Source organism: Glandiceps talaboti, chromosome 17 (genome assembly GCF_964340395.1).
Source record: "Glandiceps talaboti chromosome 17, keGlaTala1.1, whole genome shotgun sequence".
Taxonomy (NCBI): domain Eukaryota; kingdom Metazoa; phylum Hemichordata; class Enteropneusta; family Spengelidae; genus Glandiceps; species Glandiceps talaboti.
In genome coordinates, this window is record NC_135565.1 from 12,339,581 (window position 1) to 12,362,373 (window position 22,793).

A 22,793-nucleotide genomic window follows, 5' to 3' on the forward strand; every position below is an offset into this window, starting at 1 on the left:
CACTTTTAAAGCCATGTATACCTAACATATTAAAGAAAAATACCAAAGTTGTTTCTTAAAATTGTGTTTTACTGGCTAATATACCTGTGGGAGTGAAGTTAATAAAATTAATCCCCAAGAGAGCAAGAAAACTTCAAAGTTGAAACCCCAAATCATAGACCCTCACCAAATATGTTCAAATGAACGATGGCGAGCTAAATAGTTCAACCCAGGTGGTTAATTCTAAGGGAATATTATCAGCTCTGAAAAAGAGTCACCCTGAACATGAACAGCACCACCAAGGCCAACTGGGCGTGTGTAAATCCTGAGTCTTGAGGTACAATGAACATTTGATGTTGTTGTTGTTGTTGTTGTTGTTGTTGTTGTTGTTGTTGTTGTTGTTGTTGTGCATGTCATTACCAGATAAATGGACGACATTGATAACACCCGAGTCAGAGGTTTTTTGTCTGTCATCATGAAGTCGTATATTTTCGAGTAAACCTAATTGACCATTCAATTGCTTACTTCAATAGATGTTCTCTCGTTTATTAATGTGGGACTATGACCTATGACCTCGCCTAGCCTTTTCAAGTTTTGTACACTTTATTTCGTTTCCTTCTTTACCCGCTCTTTTTCCTTTTATTTGATCGTTGGGTTGTACAGGTACAGAGTGGTACATTAATGATATTACTAATAGATACATTGATTTGTTTTGACATCGGACATTTACACTTGGTTGGTTTTTTTTCCATTCTATTTCCTTATAATATTATACTGTCGTGTGGTACAGGTAAGCTCTTACAGTCGTAAAGATAATGTTACTGATATCGATAGATTGTTTGTGGATGTTTTATTTCCTTTTGTGGGTCAGTAAACTCTCTATATAGTGTATGCCGGTAGAATTTGTCCAATCGAAGGGTCGTGTCGTGATTCGTGCCATGTGTGTGTGTGTGTGTGTGTGTGTGTGTGTGTGGGGAGAGAGAGAGAGAGAGAGAGAGAGAGAGAGAGAGAGAGAGAGAGAGAGAGAGAGAGAGAGACAGAGAGACAGAGAGAGAGACAGAGACAGAGACAGAGACAGAGACAGAGACAGCGAGACAGAAATAGACAGGGAGACAGAGAGATGCAGAGCGACAGAGACAGACAGACAAGTGAGAGACAGAATCAGAAACAGTCACACGGAGTGACAGAGATTAAGACAGTGGTAGCCATATACTAGTGGTATGATACAATGCCAAAACACATTTGAGATTGAAAAGGGCCAAGAGGAGGAATTGACAATGACAGGTCTGAAAAAACATATGCACAGTTTATGACGTCATGGTTAGAGATGGATTACCATTGCTTACCGTTAGTTATCATTGTTATCATTATTGCTCAGGTTAACATCTACATGTACCAAATACCTTATGTCACCGCAATTAAAAAAAACCCCAAATATTATTTATGTTAGCTGAAACAAGTACTTATAGATCAATTATGGAAATTAATCACTGCTGCACGAAAGATCATTGAATGTGCTGGGACACGTACACGTACAGGTAAGGTATTAACCCAAACAATAGGCGTAATGTTTTGACGTTAATCTCGTAGAGGGCGCACTGATGAGTAAGTCAGCTCCGGATCAATTCCACATAGTTCGTTCCATAGAAATTCACTCTCACACATATCACCGTTAAGTAACACACAAATGCAATATAAAGTTTCTCGTAAATTTTATAATTCCAACTCGACTCCATATTTCAATATTAGGTATTTTATTATCATACAGAATCTGGTATTTGATAAAGTAACAATTATATAAAAATGTCTCTAGAAATATCCAAACATACACACACGTCCAGTTTGTAAGGCAGTAATCAATACACTCATTTGTTAACCTTGATTGTCAATCGTGGTCACTTAACTTTATCTAAGGAAAACAATGTTACAAAAAACTACACGTAACTTTGTGACGTTAACTTTTAAAGACCCTTTGAACGATGTAGTTCTGCTACATGCATATTAATAACAATTGAACACTGAACGATAATTTTCTTCCCATTTCACACAATTCATGTAAATTTTCTGAGGCACTCATTTGATGATTTAAAATATGTTACCAAATTCAAAAAAAGAACGAATTGGCAAGCTATAGAATCACCACGGAACTAGTAAAACTATCGAATGACATTTTACAATTACGATCTGTCCTAACTATGCGTTAGAACTTGAAACATCAATAACACATGTACAATGGTTTAACACTATCGTCGCTGGTGGCGCTGTGAGGAGCTCGGGTTGCACGAGCGCCCCCAACGGCCAGGACTCAAGTTGCAGTTTCCGATAGTGATAGTTTTCCAAGTGTAGTGATATATAAAATAATGGCAATGTCACCTGAATAAAACAATTTTAATGATCACTTAAATTTGATTGCACAAAATATTGCTTCATAAAAATGTGTTTAGAAGTTCAATACACCAGTAAAAATCCCTGACATTAATAACATTCGGATATCTAAAAGAATAACAAGTGAGAAAAAAACCTTACATTCAACCATTTGCTTCCTTGTAAAATGTACAATTTAGCAAACTCAACATTTATAAATCTATTTCTTTAAAAAAAAAGTGACATTTTTTCAACAAACTTTAATTTAATGCTTTTTCCTATAGGTACTTAAAGAGTTGGGAATATCTAGTCATGGTTACCACGACTCGTCGTTGGGGGCGCTCGCTAGCAACGAGTTTGGGTAACCGAGACTAGGAAAATATGTGGAATTTTGAAAGCCACTATCGTTGATACTCGCTAACACAGCGACATATACTCGCTAACACAGCGACATGGTTTTGTAAAGTTGTGCAAAATGGTGCATTAGAAACTCAATGATGTCACTAACTGTTGCCTAGTCTTTGACCAATAGTATATGACATGTAAGTACACACTACAAGTACTAGTATGTGATTTAACATACCCTGTCTGCATTATTAAGGGTAGTCACTATTGGGGTGACCCTGTTATTTTATGTTTCTCATTACTTTTTCATGGCAACTATGTGTCGGTCGGTCGATTTAAAAAAGTGAAAAAAATAAATCATCTTCTTCATGTTTCTCTGCCTCTCCTTTCTATTTCTGCCCTTCTGTCTTTTTTTATTGGAATCCTAGCAACAAGCCCTTTCTCAGCATCTCTACACAATTGGCATGTTCTCAGCCGCCTACTTGAATAATTTTAATCCTGAAAGAAATGCTCTGTTCGTAGACAAGTGTCGTCGCCACTGCCATGACTGTAGATGACATCGACAGTCCAGATACCCGATTATTTTTGCCAGAGAGGGCGCTGTTCCGCAAAATGTTAGGCGATGGTGAAAATAAATGTCTTTTTTTATGTCGGAGATGAAAATTTTGGTCAGTCGGGTAATGAGAAACAGAAAAAATCAGGTCACCCTTATGTGGGTGTCACCAACATAGTAAATTCAATATGACATAGATTTACCCCTGAGTCTCATAATTTCTTTCCTTATTTGCTCACATAATAACGTCATCATAGGTAAATTGAAATGGCAGATCATAATCCACAAGACACAAGCCGAGTTTACATGTTTTGGGGTGAATTTTCTACTGCATATTCAAAAGATACATATAGTATTCTACTTACTGAAGCATACTTAGCCAATACTTTCAAGTTGCAATTCACTCAACTCAAACCTGGTATTAAGATATAACTTATAAACAATCCGATGACGTAATGTTTTTGTACACATATAGAAATGTCGCTGTAATCCGTACAATGCAATAAACTGTTCTAACAACAGCAGACGATAATTGTAAGGTCGTAGAGGGCGTGTATCTGTGTTGATAACATTATACCAGAATACTAATTATGGAGATTTTATGCAAGAATTTTCAAAAGAGTAAAAAAGTTTATAAACTCAGCTTGTGCCACTTTTAATTGGCGATGTTGCAATACCAAAAATTTAATCTTAACATAGAAATATATTTTACCCTTTTACTCAAATATTTTGAATGTTATCAAACTTATTGATGAGTGGGTGTAACAGTATAAGTACAACATTACAACTGGGATCTCTATATGATGGTTAAGCTTTATCTATGTCATTATCAAATATTTGGTTACTTTCCCTGTTCTAGCATAGAGGGCGCCATAGGAGTAGGGATTTAATCATATGGGATGATTAGTACTATTAATATGGGGAAAAAAAGGGAAACAATGTCTGGGATGACTTTAATAATATCATCTCTACTACTGCTAGTTTGGTACTAAGCATTCATGTTACGTAGTCTGATTTCAGCTTCTTTGCTATTAACACTTTCATTCATCTTCTTGGTCCTGAAATAAAGACAAGACAAAATGGTCAGTGTTTATCAGACACAGCGCCACCAACGGCAGTAGTTTACAGTATACAAATGTATCTAGGGTAAGAGCTTAAAGACAACATTATCACAAATATGGCTACCATTTTGGTACACAGGTCAAGGTTATGAAATTAAGTGACTTACATCTGCCTCATGTGGTCAAAACCAAGTCATGATTACAAATATTATAACATGAATGTTTGATTCAAAAAGCTATAACAATACTCACTCAGACATTTCATCGTCATCGTCAGCATAATCCTGTTGTTTGCTCTTCTGTCGTCTCTCACAAATCAAAATGATGGCAACCAAGACAACGACTTCAATAAGAATACCAATGAATGGCCACAAAGCAGCTAGACGATCTGTGCATCAAATGTACAATATAAGTAGTAGTATATGGTGCATAGGTGAATATTGTCATACAACCAGCGACAGGCAAGCATTGACAGGTGGAACGTTACAAAGAGGGAACATATTTTTTAAATAAATAAATAAATAAACAAATATATATCAAATAAAAAACCCTGAGATATTTATGGAAAAAAAAAAGAAAAAAAAAGAGGGAACGTAAGCAACTGGATTAGATTCAATTCAATAACACTTGGCACAGCATGTTGGAAGTACAGAGACTTGTATTACATTCCATCGTTTGATAAGACAAGTTTCAAGGACACTTTACATAACAATTCAACTTCACAAACAAAATTTCAAGTTCCCCTGGCATTTCATGTACACAGAAATACCCCGAGTATGCCATACTTGCACCCACGTGTAATGGGGGGTTCTGTCATAATACCCTAACACAACATTAACATAACACAGTATGTTAACATAACAAAGTATATGACACTTACCTTTGACCCTCAAGAGACATTCCTCACTTTCTGTTTTACCCATATAAGTAGCGTTGCATACATAATGACCTCTGAACTCGTGAGACACTTTCTTGATCATGAGAGTAGAAACTATGGCATTGCTTCCGGGTTCTGACACCTCTGTTATCCAGATACGACCATCATCAGATCCATTCATCAGGGGATGTTCTTCCCTAGACCAGGAAACTACTGGCAGTGGATATGCTGTTACTGTACATGGGATACGTGCATTTTCCCCTTCCTCTAAGCTTACTGATTCCTCAAGTGTCATTATGAGTGGCGCTGTAAACACAAAGCAAATCGATCATCAGTAATATCCACAACAAGCCTTCATTGAAGACACGGGCCAACTGGTGTGCTATATGGCAAAGTTATGGTGCAAATTTGAATGGTGTCTCTAAACACAAAACTTCATAATTTATTGACCAATTCGTTATTTGACCCTAAATATGGGGATCTAGCTTCCTCGTCTCCCTCCAACTCCTTCTCTCCCCCCCTCCCTCCATCACTTGTGATAAAACTTCCACCTTCTATCTCTGTCTGTCTGTCTGTCTGTCTGTCTGTCTCTGTCTGTCTGTCTGTCTGTCTGTCTGTCTGTCTGTCTGTCTGTCTGTCTGTCTGTCTCTCTCTCTCTCTCTCTCTCTCTCTCTCTCTCTCTCTCTCTCTCTCTCTCTCTCTCTCTCTCTCTCTCTCTCTCTCTCTCTCTCTCTCTCTTTTCTCATTTATCGAGCCGTAAACCAACATTCTTCGTTTTTCCTTGGACACAACATACAAGGATATACAATGTATTCACGTAGATTAGTTAGTAAACATTCCATAAACATATTACATCACTCCTATCAGGCATAGTTTAACTGTATACTTGCTATAATCCGAAAAATAGAAAGTGAGCATCTCCTTTGTATCAGTGACGGGGCACGTCACACTAACTGATACACTCTAAAGATTTGGACGCTTTGGACGCATCCCATGTGTTCAGTTTAGCTTCGTGTGTGTCCAAGCATAAAACACTAGTGTTTAGATCTAGAATGCATGTGTTCTATTTGCTTGCTCTGAACACTTCCTTTGTGTTCAAAAACTGTTACAGTGTTCTGATGCGTCAACAGTGTTCTAGTTTATAAGATTTTGAACATATGTTATGCGTTCAAAAATAAAAACACTGTGTTCTAAAGCTGAACACATGCGTTCTAGTATTAGAGTGATAGGTGATATTCTACTTACCGTTGAGTTGAATACTTTGTGTTTCTATCACAGTTTTACCTGCAACTTCGTGCTCAAGACTGCATTGATAAGTACCAGCATCTGATAATTCAGCATTTACGACAAGCAATGTGTTGTTTGGGCGTACGTTTATATCAATGTCTTCATCACCGTCTAAATCTAACGGTCCAGTTTCAGTGACAACGTTGCCATTGACAGTCCAAGTGACTGGTGGACCAGCAGTAGAACAATGCAGTGTTATGTTGGCACCATGAGTAATCACAGGGTCTTTAGGATTGGTAACCATTGCAAGTTTGGGAGCTATTAAAACATAAATAAACGCAACAAAAATTAATATTATAGGTTTAAACTTTGGTAAAAACGTATGCTCTCAGTTTTTCCCCACCAATTGATAGAAACCTAATGGGATTACTGTAAGCATAGTAATAATGACGTCACTGCTGTTGCTATGCAACTGATATAACGGATACACCATATAGTTTAATAAAGGAAACTAAGGTTTGAAGCACGATCATAAATGTCGTAGTTGTCTAGTCTAGTCTGTAAGGTACGCCGTGACAGGGCGCCCTCACACATCGTGAGAGAGAGAGCGAGAGAGAGAGAGAGAGAGAGAGAAGAGAGAGAGAGAGAGAGAGAGAGAGAGAGAGAGAGAGAGAGAGAGAGAGAGAGAGAGAGAGAGAGAGAGAGAGAGAGAGAACAGGCCGATGAGGGCGTATCTTACAGTCTACATATACTAGTAGTTATTTAGTCTCTAAAACATAACTATTTTTACTGTTGTATGGAGACTTTCAACCAAGGGTAGAATGGACGTCTTCAAGCAACAATTTTGATGAAATATCAAAATCATTTCAGCGTCTAAATCTAGGGGTTCAGCAGCAGTGAAAACGTTGCCAACAACAGTACTGTACGACAGAAATACCGTGTGAATGTGTTCCATTAGAGAAATCTTTAGTATTCAAATGTCTATATATTATCAGAGAATATGGTATACCTCATACCCATATTGCATTAGCTATACATTGCCCCTCGTCATACCCCTATTGAAATTGATACATTCAAATAATAAAATAGAAATATGATAATTGAAATAATAAAATAGAAATATGATAATGGATATAGCCTGTTTCAAATTACCGTTCACGGGATCCGTTTGATACAACCGCATTGCAGCCAATACGAAACTACTATGCATGTTCTACATTAAGATTAGCAAGATAGCAATTTCTTGCTACAGTGTGTCTATTATGAAATAAACCATTTAACCGTTTTGCAACAAGACGTAGACACGCGGGCGCCACTCAGTATTTGATGTCTGCATGGTGGCAGGATAATTCATTTCATTTTGGACCAAATGTCGCAAGAAACTGTATTCATCCAATCACAGAAGAAATATGAATTAACCTTGTTATCGTTTTTGTAGGATTTACTGTTTCTTATTAGTTTCTCTGTGGTTGTATCAACCAGAGCCGATGAACGGTAACTTGAAACGATCTGTACGTACATGTGTAAACCTCAACAACTGTATGGAATTTATTCATATCTTTGGTATCTTGACATATGTATTTTCCACTATCTTCCAATTCAAGATTATGTAGTTTCAACACACTGACTGTGCTCATTTCGGCAGAATTCGATTCGATCATAATTTTTTCTGGATTACTATTTGGTGACAGTATGACTTCAGAGTTGGTGACGTCACTGGATCTGACGAATAGCCAAAGTATGGCATCATTAGGATTTTCTGTTACCGTCGTTGAAGTACACGTGATCATTGTGTTCTTTCCTGCTGCCACTGCTAACGGTTCTATGGGTTCCATGTCGGTAACTGGAATGAAAAAGAACATAATTATTAGTATGACGTCATCGGGATGTAAATCATGCTATAAAAATATGACATGCCACATGTCGCTATAGCATATACTGTTTGAATACCAAGTCCTCACATTATCGAGGAATGAGATTATTGTATCCGGTAAAACAACGTAACAACGTGTAGCTATAGATGGCCCTGAACAACAAATGTTGCTGTCTAAACATTATGAAAATTGATCATACCGCCACCTAGTGGTCAGCTATAACTATGGAATTTGTCATTCTGATGAGACTGTCAATTATACTGAGACAGATCGAAAGCTCAATGGTAAAAACTTTGAACTGCTCGTGCGTTTTAACCTTTGTAAATAATTTGATCTAACAAGCTGATGAAAAGTTGTCGTCAGTGGAAACAGTTATCCAACAGAGCCCTCTTTGTAACCTTGTCAACCTCGTAAACCATAGCCTCTTTCAGCAGTGTCGCGGAAGAAATAACAGCTCTACTGGTTTGCGAAAATGAACCTTGTTGTCTTGCAGAGCTTTTTTCTATAACTTTGCCAGACAACTGTTATCCTTGTCTACATTTTACAGTTTTGCATTCCTTGTCAGACGTGGGTATTTCAGGAGGATAACTTGAAGATTGACGCCATGCAGGAAATATTTCATAACCGATGGGTCTTACAGCCTGAGAGTGGATTTTACCATCTTGGTCTCACTTTTATCATTATTATGTGATTACGAAGAATTACGTAGTGAAATATTCTTTCTTTTAGTCACGCCTGTAATGATGCATCTATTGCCACAGGGAGGTGTCACCTTTTCATTCTCTTGTGGTTTTACATGTGTATACCTGACGTTGATGGCGTACTACAGCAGCAGCAACAACAATGAAGCAGATGATGGTGTGTGGTACCCGAAACAGTGAATATCTTAATTTGGGATTTGTAACATTTTCAATATTGCAAATCTCGCAATTGCAAGACAACGTAGTTTCTGTGCATATGTTTCTCTTTGAGTAGCAAAAAGGCCACTTTATGAGCCATTCAATCATAACTTTTCGCGAATTTAGGACGCAAGTTATTGGAACTGTACGAAACTTGGATTATTTTCCTCTCTTTATTAACGTCCTGGTCCAAGTCATCTGCGCTACATTTACATACTTAGACTATACGAGAGTGGGCTCTTGTTTTTGTGGGGAGAATGATGGCTGGAAATACACACATTAGGAAACTTCATGTGCTACACTGTGGAATTCTGAAACAGACGAAGCTTGATTCTCAGTAAATGAATAAACACAACATTTAAAGAAAGACATTTGGTAAATAATGCAATATTATACGACATGAGTAATCTTCTAAACATTCAAGGCTGTTTAAAATGACATACACTGCAATACTTAGAAGCTAACGTAAATACTAGTATCTGAATGATTAGTATCACACAGAAAATGTAAATTTCTCCACACCCCCTTCCCATTTAACTATCACAAGTCATTGAATGATTCACCCACAGAATTTATCGACTTGAACAGACATGCCATGGTGTATCACGAACTGATAACTAATATAATTGATTCGATAATTAGTGCAGTATTATCAGCCAATTGTTCGTCCTGTTAAACACAAATTCAAGACTTTATCATTTGTATTAGCGTCCGTTCAAACAGTGTATTTGTCTAGTAAAAAGGTTAATTTCCCCCCGGCTATCATTTGCTTTATAGTTAACGTTTTGAATTGGTTTAACAAATTTTGAACTGCAGACTACAAGTTGATTTGGGCTATCACTCACAACATAGTGAATTGTAGACAACAACCCAAATTAATGACAAGCCTTGATGAATCGCACAGTAAAGTTGATCTTTTTTGGTTTATTGCTTTCTTCATACTTAACACCTGACAGGGAAAGGCTTTTTGTGGATAATAATTACTATGTCTGATCTCACAATGAAAAGTAAGATGATGTGACGTCACAGTTCATAGCACTCTTTTGGTGCTTAAAAATGCATTGCTTTGTAAGAGCGTCGGCAGTTATCGTAGTGCAAACAACGCTCATATCAATACATTCTAAGTTGACTATTTCACATGTGATTCTGAATTTATTAAATGATATGTCATATGATATGATGATATATGATATGATGATATGATATGATATGGTATGATATGACATATTCAATCTTTTGTCCTGATTTATTGTTTACTTCCCGAATGGTGGTGACGAAATACTTCTGTGACGTCACTGCCATTGTTTTGTCTTTAAATAACAGCTGAAGTTCGCGGTCTCAACATATTGGTTACAAACAAACTCATCATAAATGGTTATATAAACTGTTTGCGGGGGAGGACGGACACTGACTCAATATTGCCATTTGTAGCAGCATCCCTGGCAATCAAGTAGTATTAACCTTACAGGGTCTTAAAGCCATCGATTACAATCTGTCCGTTCACTGATACCATATAACTTAACCTTTATACAGTACTGGCTGCCATTCAACATGTCTAGATCAACTTAAAATGAAATTTAGGTCAAATTTACTCAGACACTAAACAGACAGCCAAGAATGAAAGTCTTCTTCGTGTTTCTTTAGAGAAATAACGTGGACGTAATTTGGCGATTGACACGAGTTTTGCCTTCGTTCTTCACTTGGTGTGTTATTCGTCTAAATACCCCAAGGACGTAGAAATAGCAACTAGTTAGAAATTAACTATTATTGCTTGACTCTACTTATCACGTACGTACTTTAGCTTTTAAATAAATACACGAGCGGTAAGACGACCTGTAATAACCTGGCACTCACCAAATGTAATACACTTATTAAATTTTGCAGAAATTTTGCTGATTATAAAAGTTGACAAATTCACACAAAAGTCTCTATAATATAGCAGACTGACAGTGCAAAGTACTTTAGCTTAAATCATACAGGTTCATGTATCACGTGACAGGCTATTGTTTTGGAGAATAGCTGTTTGTAGGCTATTCAAATTATATACAAGATGCACATCAGATCATATCAGTGAAGTGAGACATTTTTTTCAAATCAGCTGGTAGAGATAGCGTGGCATGGAAACGTTATTCTGATGTTATCAGTCAAGAACTTTATACGCACAGGTACTCGAATCAGTCTTATTTACTATACATTTTTTTTAAAATCATACAGATTGATTCGAGTACCTGTATTTATACGACATTCCTGAGTATTATAACTTGGTCTCAACAACTCAACTCAATAAAATTCAAAAACTTTGATAGTGATAATCTATTATAATAATACATTATACGTAATTTTCATTATTGCGAACGTACATCAGAGAAATTTCTACCCTTCGGCTCATAAACAGTCAAAGGTGCTCATAAAACGATGACGTATTACTTACTTTATAATGACGACACCGAACAATGCACATCTTATTTCTACCGTTCATGGGTTAGCCAAGAATATCTCAATCAGTAGTTTCACGCTGGTAGATTATCACACAAACTAATTAAACGACAAAATATGTTTTCTGTTTGGTCTGTGACCTTCTATTTTCAGCATGACTTTATTGTTCTCGTACACCACCAACCAAAAGAAGACGGAAATATTTCTTCCTAAACTTGATTTCCCCCGCGGTGTATGGCCTAGTCTGGATGTCAACGTGGTTTGTAACTATGAGTGAGTGGAGGTGTAAATCGTAACGATTCCGTATAGGAACTAGACTATGTATGACCGTGAACTTGTTGGTTAGCATGAAATGGAAGAATAATTCTCGACCTCATATGTTTATTTTTTTTCGGGGTATTATTTTTTCAATCAGACAACCAATAACATATTCACTAAAAATTGTTAAATTACCAATAAATAGACACTGTACACGTTAATTACGGGTCGACTGTATCCTATACAGTAGTACTGGAACAACCGGAAATCGTGATCGCATTGGTGCTGGTTTCTGGGTGCGGACCCAAAAATCAATTTAGTTGGATTGATTGCACCATATTATACATACAACTACACAAATATGTTTATATTGATTCGAAACGTCATGATTGAATTTATTTATCACGACTGTACTACTGATTACTCTTGCATTCCCATGTATCACAGGCATAGCAGCATTTGCTTTTTAGTACTCTATTACATGTACATATGTTTACTGTGACCCACGTATGATTCAGTACGGTTCATGGTGTATAATATAAGGAGTAAGTCAGTCATCACATCTAACGATCTACAGTTTTAAAAAACAGTTTACAGTTGCAGCTAGCTGGTGTATTCATAAGATTTAGAGTGACTTCAATGCTACCTATGCCCTGGAAGACTTTGACCCAAGGTACTTCACTGTAGTGTTGGAGAGGTCATTGATGACTGACGTCTGCCTGGTTTATTTTGCTGACAGTGACAGTAGAAAGTATGTCAATGGAATATAAATATTTGCAGTTGGATTGTTATTCAGACTTTCAAGTATTTGACGAATACAGTGACCCAAATTCATGTTAATTCCGTACATGACTATTAAATGTATAAGTCGTGGATTGATTAAACTCCTAGGTTATCTCACAAATGTTGTCTTATCAGCAAAGCTTTAAGGATTAGAGGGGACGATTTATTTGCTGTGGATAAAATTTATTTACAGTTCTATCCCCTGATTTCGTGTCTAGATTTTAATTCTAATCCGAAATGAGGCTCTAAAATCTAAATGAGAGTAGGGTTATTCTGCATGTAGCATGAACGTAACAACTTCGAGGTTCCTCGAGTGTATATTATTTCAAATTTGAAAAAGGTCGGCACTTCGAAGGTAAGGATATTGCTTTGAAGACATTTTAATCTTTCATATAATGTAGTTGATTGATTGATTGTGAATACTGTCACCTGAATTCACTTAGGTGTTTTAAATTATTAATTATTATTATTATATGTTACTAGTGTAGTATAAACACATGATGAAGGGCACGTCCGAATCACAGTCCTAATTAGTAATAGGTATCAAAAATTAACTAGTTTACAATAACGGTGTAATCATTGAAAAGGTTCATCTCAATGTCACATTTGCTATTTACATTGTTTTCCTTTCCCTTTAGCACATACATACATACATACATACATACATACATACATACATACATACATACATACATACACACACACACATACACACATACACACATACATACATACATACATACATACATACATACATACATACATACATACATACATACATACATACATACATACATACATCTATATATAGGCTTTATATTTAATTTCCTCGTAACAGGAGACATATATGATGAATGTAGTCCTGACTCGTTTTCAAGTACAGAAGTCGGGAGATGGAAAAGAGAGAAAGAAAGAACAAGAATAGCGAAGTCATCCTCATTCTTGGATGCACTAGGTTCGACAGTTACATTTCTGTAAAACAATTGATAAGAAAGTCTTTCGAACCTGAGGATAATAGTAATGGTTATTGGTAGCAGCTGAGTTGGGTGATATGTAAGCCATGACCTCAAATACGGACACAGGACGTAAGCAGATGTGTTTGCACACAATCGCACCAAGGTCAAACTAACACCTGTTTGTTTTCATAGATTCCCTCCACTGTATTTTGTCCAACAGTTATTACCGACTTTGTATATAATCTGATAATGTATAACATCGAATTGAATCTCCTTCGATCTCCTTTTTTTTTCATTTAGGAATGTATGGTATATTTAGACTCGGGTAGTGTAGCTCGTTTATTCCAACAAACTAGTAATTTGGAAATATGTTACAATATGTACTAATATTGTTAGACAACGTTTTCATGAGCTATTCTCAGTGATTTTTGTTATGTGTACTTGCATACACGTTTTACCAAATATATGACATCAAATCAATAACTAACGTCCACAATGACTCAGAAATAGGTCAAACCAAATGTGTATAGTACGTAATTTGCAACATGACAAGAACCAATTTAAACTTTGCTTGGTATAGGCTGTCAAAAATGAAAATTAAGTATCCAGTAATTCAGATGTAGTACCCATGGTATCGAATGTGAGAGAGACATCTTGAGATTCGATGCCATGGATAACACTAGACTCAGTATCCCGGGTGAGTGTGGCTTCTAAGGAGGAGAGGGGCAACGAAGTGTGACTATTTTCTCCATTTTGTTTTAGATTTTTCTTCCTTTCCGTAATTCAATAATTCTGATCTAGAGAGTTCTAATTATTGTGATAGCATTATTGGTTTATTAATAGTGATAGTAAACCATGCGGCTTGGATGAATACTGCTACCGTTTAGGTCAACGTTCTTGCCACAACAAAGTGCTGATATGCCCAGTAACGGTTTCTCAATATAGACATACATACGTCACTATTTGATATTACTGTAACAGACGGCTAGTTTTCAATCGATCGATTTGTTGCGAGTTAATCACATAAATCAGGGCAAATTAGTTTGTGTAATGGTCCGCTAAGCTGACATCATGTGAACAGGTGCACTATAATTACATCGTCGCAAACCACGGCCTGTTTTACGGCAACGTTCTTAACGAGCCTCCTATTTATTTCGAAATGTAGTGGTAGAAATAATAACTCTGGTTTGCGAGAATATATAATTAATAAGCCATTGCAAGCAAAAAGTATCGTCGCAAAACCACCAAACGTCTTTGCGGCAACGGTTGAACACGTTTCAGTTCACGACAGCAATCGTCGTAAAACCACTAGACTTCTTTGCGGCACTATTAGAACACGTTCACAGTTAACTTCACTCCTGTCTTCTCTTGTGAATTCTAGCTGATAGGTGGACACGATATACCGTATTTTATATTACAGCCTACATACATGAGAGTGTGTGTCGATTTAAACCTACTCGGTTCCTCTTTGATAAAGGGCAATACAAAGAAACATAACACGTTGTTAACTGTAAATCATGTTGTGGCTGGTGAACGTAAATTGCAACAGTCATAAACATCTATTACTACTGATCTTCGCACACAGCTGATAGACCAAGTAATAACACCCGAATCACTCTCATATCTCATATCTGACTCAACTTCTGTATGTACGTACCAGGATCACACTTGAACTTTAAAGGGAATTAGCTCAGACTACACACAGTGTTTAAATCTACACTCGAGACGAAGGCAAACACCCAGCATAGTGCCTCGTTCATTGACTTCCCGCGAAGCCAAGTCTCTTACCAAAATCTGAAGTGCCTGTCAGTCCCCAGTACTTTATTGTGACGTCCTTAAAGTCTAAATATACATAACGCATGGCCAATGGCCAAATAATTATTTCTGGGCGTGACCATGCCCTAAAAGTATACTCAAAACATTGATGAATGATCACTATGAATCCTAGATATTTATGAAATGCAGACCGTCGTCTCATGTATTCGAGTATGCTTGGAATCCTGTGTGGTCTAAATCCGATATCCTTGAGACAGTCTATTGACCTTTCAGTCAAACTAGGACATGCGATGTTGTTAAAATATTAAGTTTACTGAAATATAAATATGTCATCTGTGACACTTTCCCCTCTTTCCAAAATTTGTAACGCCCTCGTTACAGACTAAAATATCTAAAAAATAATTTACCCTTCATAAATGAAAATTGAAAAGAAGAAATAATTAATGCTGTTTCGTATGAAGTGTTAGAAATGTAAAATTTATACGACCCTTGAAAACTAAGAGTGCTAAAATCTCAAATTCCGAACCAGATATACTTGTTTCGTCAACATGTACTTTAATGAATAAATGACATCAAAGAGAGACATCACAGATAAGTCGAAAATTGAATCGTAGAATAATTATATCCTGAGTTGGCTATTGAATTGTGTACTTCTCAATCACATCACAAACATACGTTCGACTGGCCAGTCTTTTTCAATCATTCACACAATCATACTGATAGATATGACCATTCATAACGTACTGTTCGGGCCCCCTCTATTTTCATTAACACTACCAGACAAGTACAGTCATCAATAGAATTCTCAGGTCTAAAGAACTTTGCTAGGAATTTTATATCTGCAGCATTTAAAAGTTGAACATAAAGAAATATAAATAGAAGAATGTTTTAATGTTGACCAAGTTATACCCGATTCATCGTGTACATAACTAAATTATAACATAAGTATTCCTATCTGAAAAGAATGTAGGTATCTGTCTAGTAAAATCAAATGATGACATTAAATAGCTATGCTATGAATAAACATTAACTCTTAAGTATTTCATCACGCCAATATTGAAAATTGTCACTGACAAATGGTCAGCATGCCATATTCGTGATCATTTTCCAAATATCTTTAACTACAGACGAAATCAATATTATGAAAAATGGTGTAGCATAAAAGTATGTGTCAGTGACGTCGTCTGTGTTTAGTGAAGTCAAAATTAACCAGTCAATGTTATTCAAGTAATCTAAGTCTAGTAACTTGTGATTTCACCCTGATATCAGCTATCAAGAACACTGACCTAAATGTATTGTCTTACAGCTATCCTTAAGTTACACTAACTAATCAGCTGTTACAGTCATCAAGAGAAGTCAGTTGCGCCAACACCATCATTGTCGTGTAAGAAACCCTACGTCATTATTTAAACATTACAGGCATCTTAGCTGTTCATCCATGTTTAAAATTTGACATCTTCAGTATGTTAACGACTTATACAGAACTATTAAGACCATTAATATTAATCCAATAAGTCAATTTAGTTTTCATTACAAGTAACCTGATTGACCATAAGTAGGTTGGCAATTTTCTCATTGCAATTCAATATACCCTTTGAATCTATACCACTAGAAATTATGCACACAGCTCAAGTGATAATGGTCCTTTCTGAGGAATTTCATAAATTCTTGCGGAATTTGAAAGGAAATTTGTATAGACATTAACACAGCTCATTTCGGTCGGATCTCTGTTTTACACCCAAATTCGAATTCAAATAGTTATCTTGTACAGCAGATTCAATAAAATACTATATCAATTTGGTTCCTTCCTTTACCATAGGAACCTTACATCACAAAATCAGACTCAACGTGTGAGCAACGCATTTATCTGTAGCGTTTTCGGCTCACTACAACTCAGAGTCAACAAAACTTCGAGGAGTTTCCAATACTCCATACTTCAAGAAATATCCTTATTAAAACTAAAATTTTCTCCATAGATAAATCAATAATATTCTTTCTGCTTGTACGCGACCATTGAGATGTATAACAGCATCACTGAAATGATTGTGGTAAGAAAATAGATTTCAAAAAGTGTTCATCGTCAAACTAAATCGAACATACAATTATTATTTCTTACACGTCTCTCATGATTAGCTTTGTACACACAGTAACAAACTCGCTGATCGTGAATAGAAATGAATTGAGCAATAATAATAATGTCAATCTTGAAAAAAAATTTACTACCGTATGATTAATGAGTTCTTTGTCCGTCAAAAGTCTTAAATATGTACTTCACATGCAAACTGCTGCGTTCTGCAAACTGCTGCGTTCTGTATAAGAGTCCGATATCTTTTTGTTGAAAATTAAAGTGTTCTTCATACTCGTGCTTGTAGCAATCGAATGTCAGCTGGTCGCGTTGATGGCTTCACTTAAAGTTTGTCATAGTCTTTGTTGTTGTCTCGTTATTCAAAATTCGACGCTTTCTGACACATTCTCTCCTTCTGCAATTTTATATTCCGTTACTGCAATATTATCAGTTCTAGTTCGTGTAGGATTCCCACCATTGGAACATAATCGTTAAAGTTTCCTTTCGAAAAGTTCTCGAATCTTCTCCGCATCCCTTTTTTTGTACAAACTTTTTCTTCTCGTGCAAGGCCAGATTTCCATCATTGTTTCTTCGTTACAGTGTTAATTTGTTTTACTCACCCAGCGGGGTTGTGTTTTTCTTCTTAAAGGTTGTCGGTAAGTCTTCGTAAGGTTCAAACTTGGTTCATTATACACACAAATGGTTGTTCAAGCCCCGGATCTCCATCAATATTACTTTCTGTTGTTCAAGCCCCGGATCGCCACCAATATTACTTTCTGTTGTTCAAGCCCCGGATCGCCACCAATATTACTTTCTGTTGTTCAAGCCCCGGATCGCCACCAATATTACTACTGTTGTTCGCACACAGCTGATAGACCAAGTAATAACACCCGAATCACTCTCATATCTCATATCTGACTCAACTTCTGTATGTACGTACCAGGATCACACTTGAACTTTAAAGGGAATTAGCTCAGACTACACACAGTGTTTAAATCTACACTCGAGACGAAGGCAAACACCCAGCATAGTGCCTCGTTCATTGACTTCCCGCGAAGCCAAGTCTCTTACCAAAATCTGAAGTGCCTGTCAGTCCCCAGTACTTTATTGTGACGTCCTTAAAGTCTAAATATACATAACGCATGGCCAATGGCCAAATAATTATTTCTGGGCGTGACCATGCCCTAAAAGTATACTCAAAACATTGATGAATGATCACTATGAATCCTAGATATTTATGAAATGCAGACCGTCGTCTCATGTATTCGAGTATGCTTGGAATCCTGTGTGGTCTAAATCCGATATCCTTGAGACAGTCTATTGACCTTTCAGTCAAACTAGGACATGCGATGTTGTTAAAATATTAAGTTTACTGAAATATAAATATGTCATCTGTGACACATCAATTAACAAAATGACAATATGTCTGTGGAAATGAACACCAAAAGTTATAATTAATGACCCAAATTAAACAAATTTTTACAAGGACATAAAATCCTCCAGATATTCAGTTGTCTGGTATTCGAGCGAGAGTCTGAGATTACATCGTTACAATAAAACAGAAATGAAAGTTAATATCAGTGGCGACTAATTTTAGGTACGTTGTACCACTTGTGACAATATATTACTTTCGAAAATTGACACTGAAATCAAGCTAGGCATTGTTCTTAAATAGTTGAAATAAGTGAAAGAATGGGTGTCATATGTAACAGCGTGGTGGGCATCTTTTACGAGAAAGGTTACTTTTGGTTCGATATGGCAATCGTATTTAGCAAAAAGAGAGACCGATACCGGACCACAGTAGACTTTAGCTATTGGCAATGAGGAGAGTATTAAAGGAAAATGGTCTCCTGTCTCATAACCTTTTTGAAATTCTAATAACATTATGACTAAGGGGCCTAGTGATAATATTCCGACCTTTCCATCCCAGATTTTTTTAATGCCCCTGAGACGGTTTCACATGCTGAATCTAGTTGGTGAGAACGAACGATCGATCGATCGATCGATTGATCGATTGCTTGATCGATTGATTGATTGCGCTTACAAAATATGTACCCGCTAAGTTCTACAATATGTATAATAAAGACATATCTTGGGATTACACAGAGGCTATGCTTCATATCTGTCTTGGTATTAAATGATTTGTTCAGAAATATTACATCAGTCCTTCGTATGAATACCATGACAATTCCTTTAACGTTTTAACGTTCACTTGAGCCCCCCCCCCCCCATCCACCACAGTCCAGTCGTCAGATTCATTCTTTGTTAAACGTTTGAAACATATACGTAGTTGTCCTATAAATAATCACTATCGTTTAATGGTACGGGTCACATAGCTGATAGGTTGGTATACCAGGGAGTCGGAATTCGAAGGGGGGGGGGGGGGGGGTTCGACGTAAAAAGTTTAATCATATTGTAGCTAAGAAAACTGAAATGTTAAAAATCGGAATATAAGAACATACAGGTGTTTATATAGCGCCAAAATATACACCGACAGTATTTTACAATCAAATGATTTCGTATTTATTTCTAATATTAACTGAATTAATCTAGTAAACCTGGAACAGACCATCATCTGTTTCGATCATCATCATCGGGCCCAACCAAACTATTACCAACATTGCAACATTTCCTGTTTTTACGTTTGAGCAAAACTCTCCATGCATTATGAATAAACCACCTTTAGGGATGGGCTTACAGTGTAGCGATACAACCATGGGATGGGCTTACATTGTAGCGAGACAAAGCCCATCCGGCTTACACTGTGTAGGAAGACAGCTATGGGATGAGCTTACAGTGCAGCAAGACAACTATGGGATGAGCTTACAGTGTAGCAAGACAAATTGAAATGATTGACATTTCCTGTGGCTGTGTAGTACAAATACAGGTCCCGATGTGTTTTACTGTCGGGCAATTATGACAATGGGACAGAAATAACCATGACATTGTGTTCCTTACGACCGGACCTTATAATCAAAATAACTGTGCGGATCGGATATACCCATTTATCAATCCAGCTTGCTGTCTGAGTAAAACTGGACTCGATTCTGACATTGTCCGATGTAGAACGGGACAAAGACAGAATCAAGTCCTTATAATATTTCCGTCTAGGAGCTAGGACTATTATAGATTTTTGACAAGTTTGACTTGTATGTAGATTCCTCACCCATTATATTAATGAGTATATAGACAGTGCGAACTTTATCTCATTTCACTGTTTCTCTGATGAGTTTTTATAAATCTCTACCAACAAAATATGATGCAACAACGACCCTGGTAACATGAATCTAAAACAACTCCATTGTATTACAACGTATGATTCACATGATTCATTACATGCCACTGACCACTTAAAATGACGTCAACGTGACGTCATCGCCTTATTGTTATTGACGGCTTAATTGCAGTGTGATAATTTTATGCATTATGTAACTATTAAATTTAATAACGGTATGTAGTATGCAATAGAAATAGTGGTACTCGTCCTCGCTATGTCAGTATTGTGTATGCGTAAAACATCGCGTCGCCACTTTCAAGGTGACATTGCCCCATCGTTTGCTTGTTATTGATAGTCTAAAGGATATCCGTGGCTTCGAATCCAAATATCTCTCTTCATCCCGCCGTGAGAAGAGATTCGAAGCCACGTATATCTTCGAGACTATATCAAATCATGTCATTGACGACTTAATTTACTGTATCTCCTTCCCCATTACAGTGGTATTAATTTGAGGCTTGTTATTACATTGAAGTTTAGGATGAGATGGAAATAAAATGAGCTCAACGTTTATTGGTAGTCCTGTTTGCAGACGGAGTGCTTAGCCTAAGTGGGGACTTGAGTTTGATGATGTCCCTCACCTTCCCCGTTAGGGACAATGTCAGAATCGAGTCCGTACACCGTTTGCAAGAAGGACTAAATATTTATGTAATGGGGGTCCCTAGCTCGTCAAATCAGCCGCGTTGTGAACGTGTAAACCTCAGACAACTAGTCTAAGCGTAAACCAACGAGGTGACATCTTCGTCTCATTATTAGCGGCTTATCACCATACAATGGTGTATCATAAATATAAACCGTTAAAAAAGCAAAACCAGAGCCAACGTTGCGAACGTGTAAACCAATGTTATGTATACAGTCTGTGAACAAAGCCCTACCAGACATAGCCCGAAATCCATATGAATGTGGGTTTGAAATCGTTCTTCCCTATCAAAATACAAAATCCTCATTCGCCTGGCCATACCAGATATAACCAAGGACCTTTTAATGGTCACGGCAATGATAGAAGTTTAAAACAATGGCCGATTACAGAGCGTGTGACGTCATAGTCAGCAGTTTCATTCGAGGTCAGACCGATACATTGTTTCACACATACGACAAAAACATCTACGGACCATGGTAAAGATACACTACACCGAAATCATTCGACATATTTAAAAAATCGCACGTTTGAAAATTAAAGATAAATTTGACAATACGACACACGACTTGCATGGAAATAACACAGTGTCTATCACAGTATAACTTATAAGCTTAAAAGTTACACCGAGAAATGGAAGCGACTTCTACGAGTATGACTATGAGGTTGTAACTGTACTTACTTGCCCCGTGTGACGAACACACCGATAGAATTAGAATCAACGCCACCACCTTCGTCTTCATGCTTGGCTAATTTAGTGTGAGAAAGACGGAGAAGGAAAGGTAAATTTAGTAAATATCACACAGCTGATTGTACGACGATATGTACCCGTGTGTTTAGCTGATGGCAAATGTTTAATAAGTCATATCAGTAGACGTGACCTTTCACCTCGAATATTTCATCAGGCCCTAGCTGACTAAACACTGTGTGTCAATTATGCAACCTCTTTCATAGTTTACCACTACAGAGTGGCATGCATTTCTGTCAGCAAACGCCAGACACATTTACTTCACATAATAATCTGAGTAATTTTTCGTGTAAAGTATGGATTATTAGGGGTCAACGAAAGTAAACAAGATGACCTTTTTTAGGTTTTACGTAATATTTCTTTAGAGTGGTCTCCATTCTCTAGCTTGGCCCAGAGCTGAGACAATGTCGCGAAATTGTATTTGTTCTGTATCAGCCAATCACAGCGTACAACGTTGCTTACGTCACATACATGTTATTGTCTATGATAATCACGAGTGAAGGATTTGAAAGTCTGTGGTCTGCATGAAGGGGTCCCCCCCCGGGGGGGGTGTATTCAATCTTTATTACGCTATACACACTACCAGAGAGGGTGGTATGGTACACATTTTTGGACCAAAATGAAATATAAAAGGTTCAAATTGATAAAAAGTATACAATCAACTTGCTACATGGATGGAGC

General features: G+C 36.9%; 1 protein-coding gene across 1 annotated transcript; it reads right to left on the minus strand.

Moving 5' to 3' along the window:
* Window positions 1-1,716: 1,716 nt before the first annotated feature.
* Window positions 1,717-22,204, minus strand: LOC144448289 (protein amalgam-like). The gene is made up of 6 exons (XM_078138478.1): window positions 22,047-22,204; window positions 7,926-8,249; window positions 6,425-6,724; window positions 5,183-5,485; window positions 4,555-4,690; window positions 1,717-4,299 (listed from the first exon to the last, which is right to left on the minus strand). Exons 1-6 carry the CDS (start codon window positions 22,105-22,107, stop codon window positions 4,230-4,232), a joined length of 1,194 nt encoding a protein of 397 aa, XP_077994604.1. The 5' UTR covers window positions 22,108-22,204; the 3' UTR covers window positions 1,717-4,229.
* Between the last annotated feature and the right edge of the window lie 589 nt (window positions 22,205-22,793).

Bases quoted from the DNA above. Each gene is read 5' to 3' on its own strand.
- LOC144448289 (XM_078138478.1), bottom strand. From the start codon at position 22,107: ATGAAGACGAAGGTGGTGGCGTTGATTCTAATTCTATCGGTGTGTTCG. The intron at 6,725-7,925 runs GTACGTACAGAT...ATGTTTTAATAG, and splicing joins AGTTGTTGAGGTTTACACAT to CTCCCAAACTTGCAATGGTT. The intron at 4,300-4,554 runs GTGAGTATTGTT...TCTTTATTTCAG, and splicing joins GATGACGATGAAATGTCTGA to GACCAAGAAGATGAATGAAA.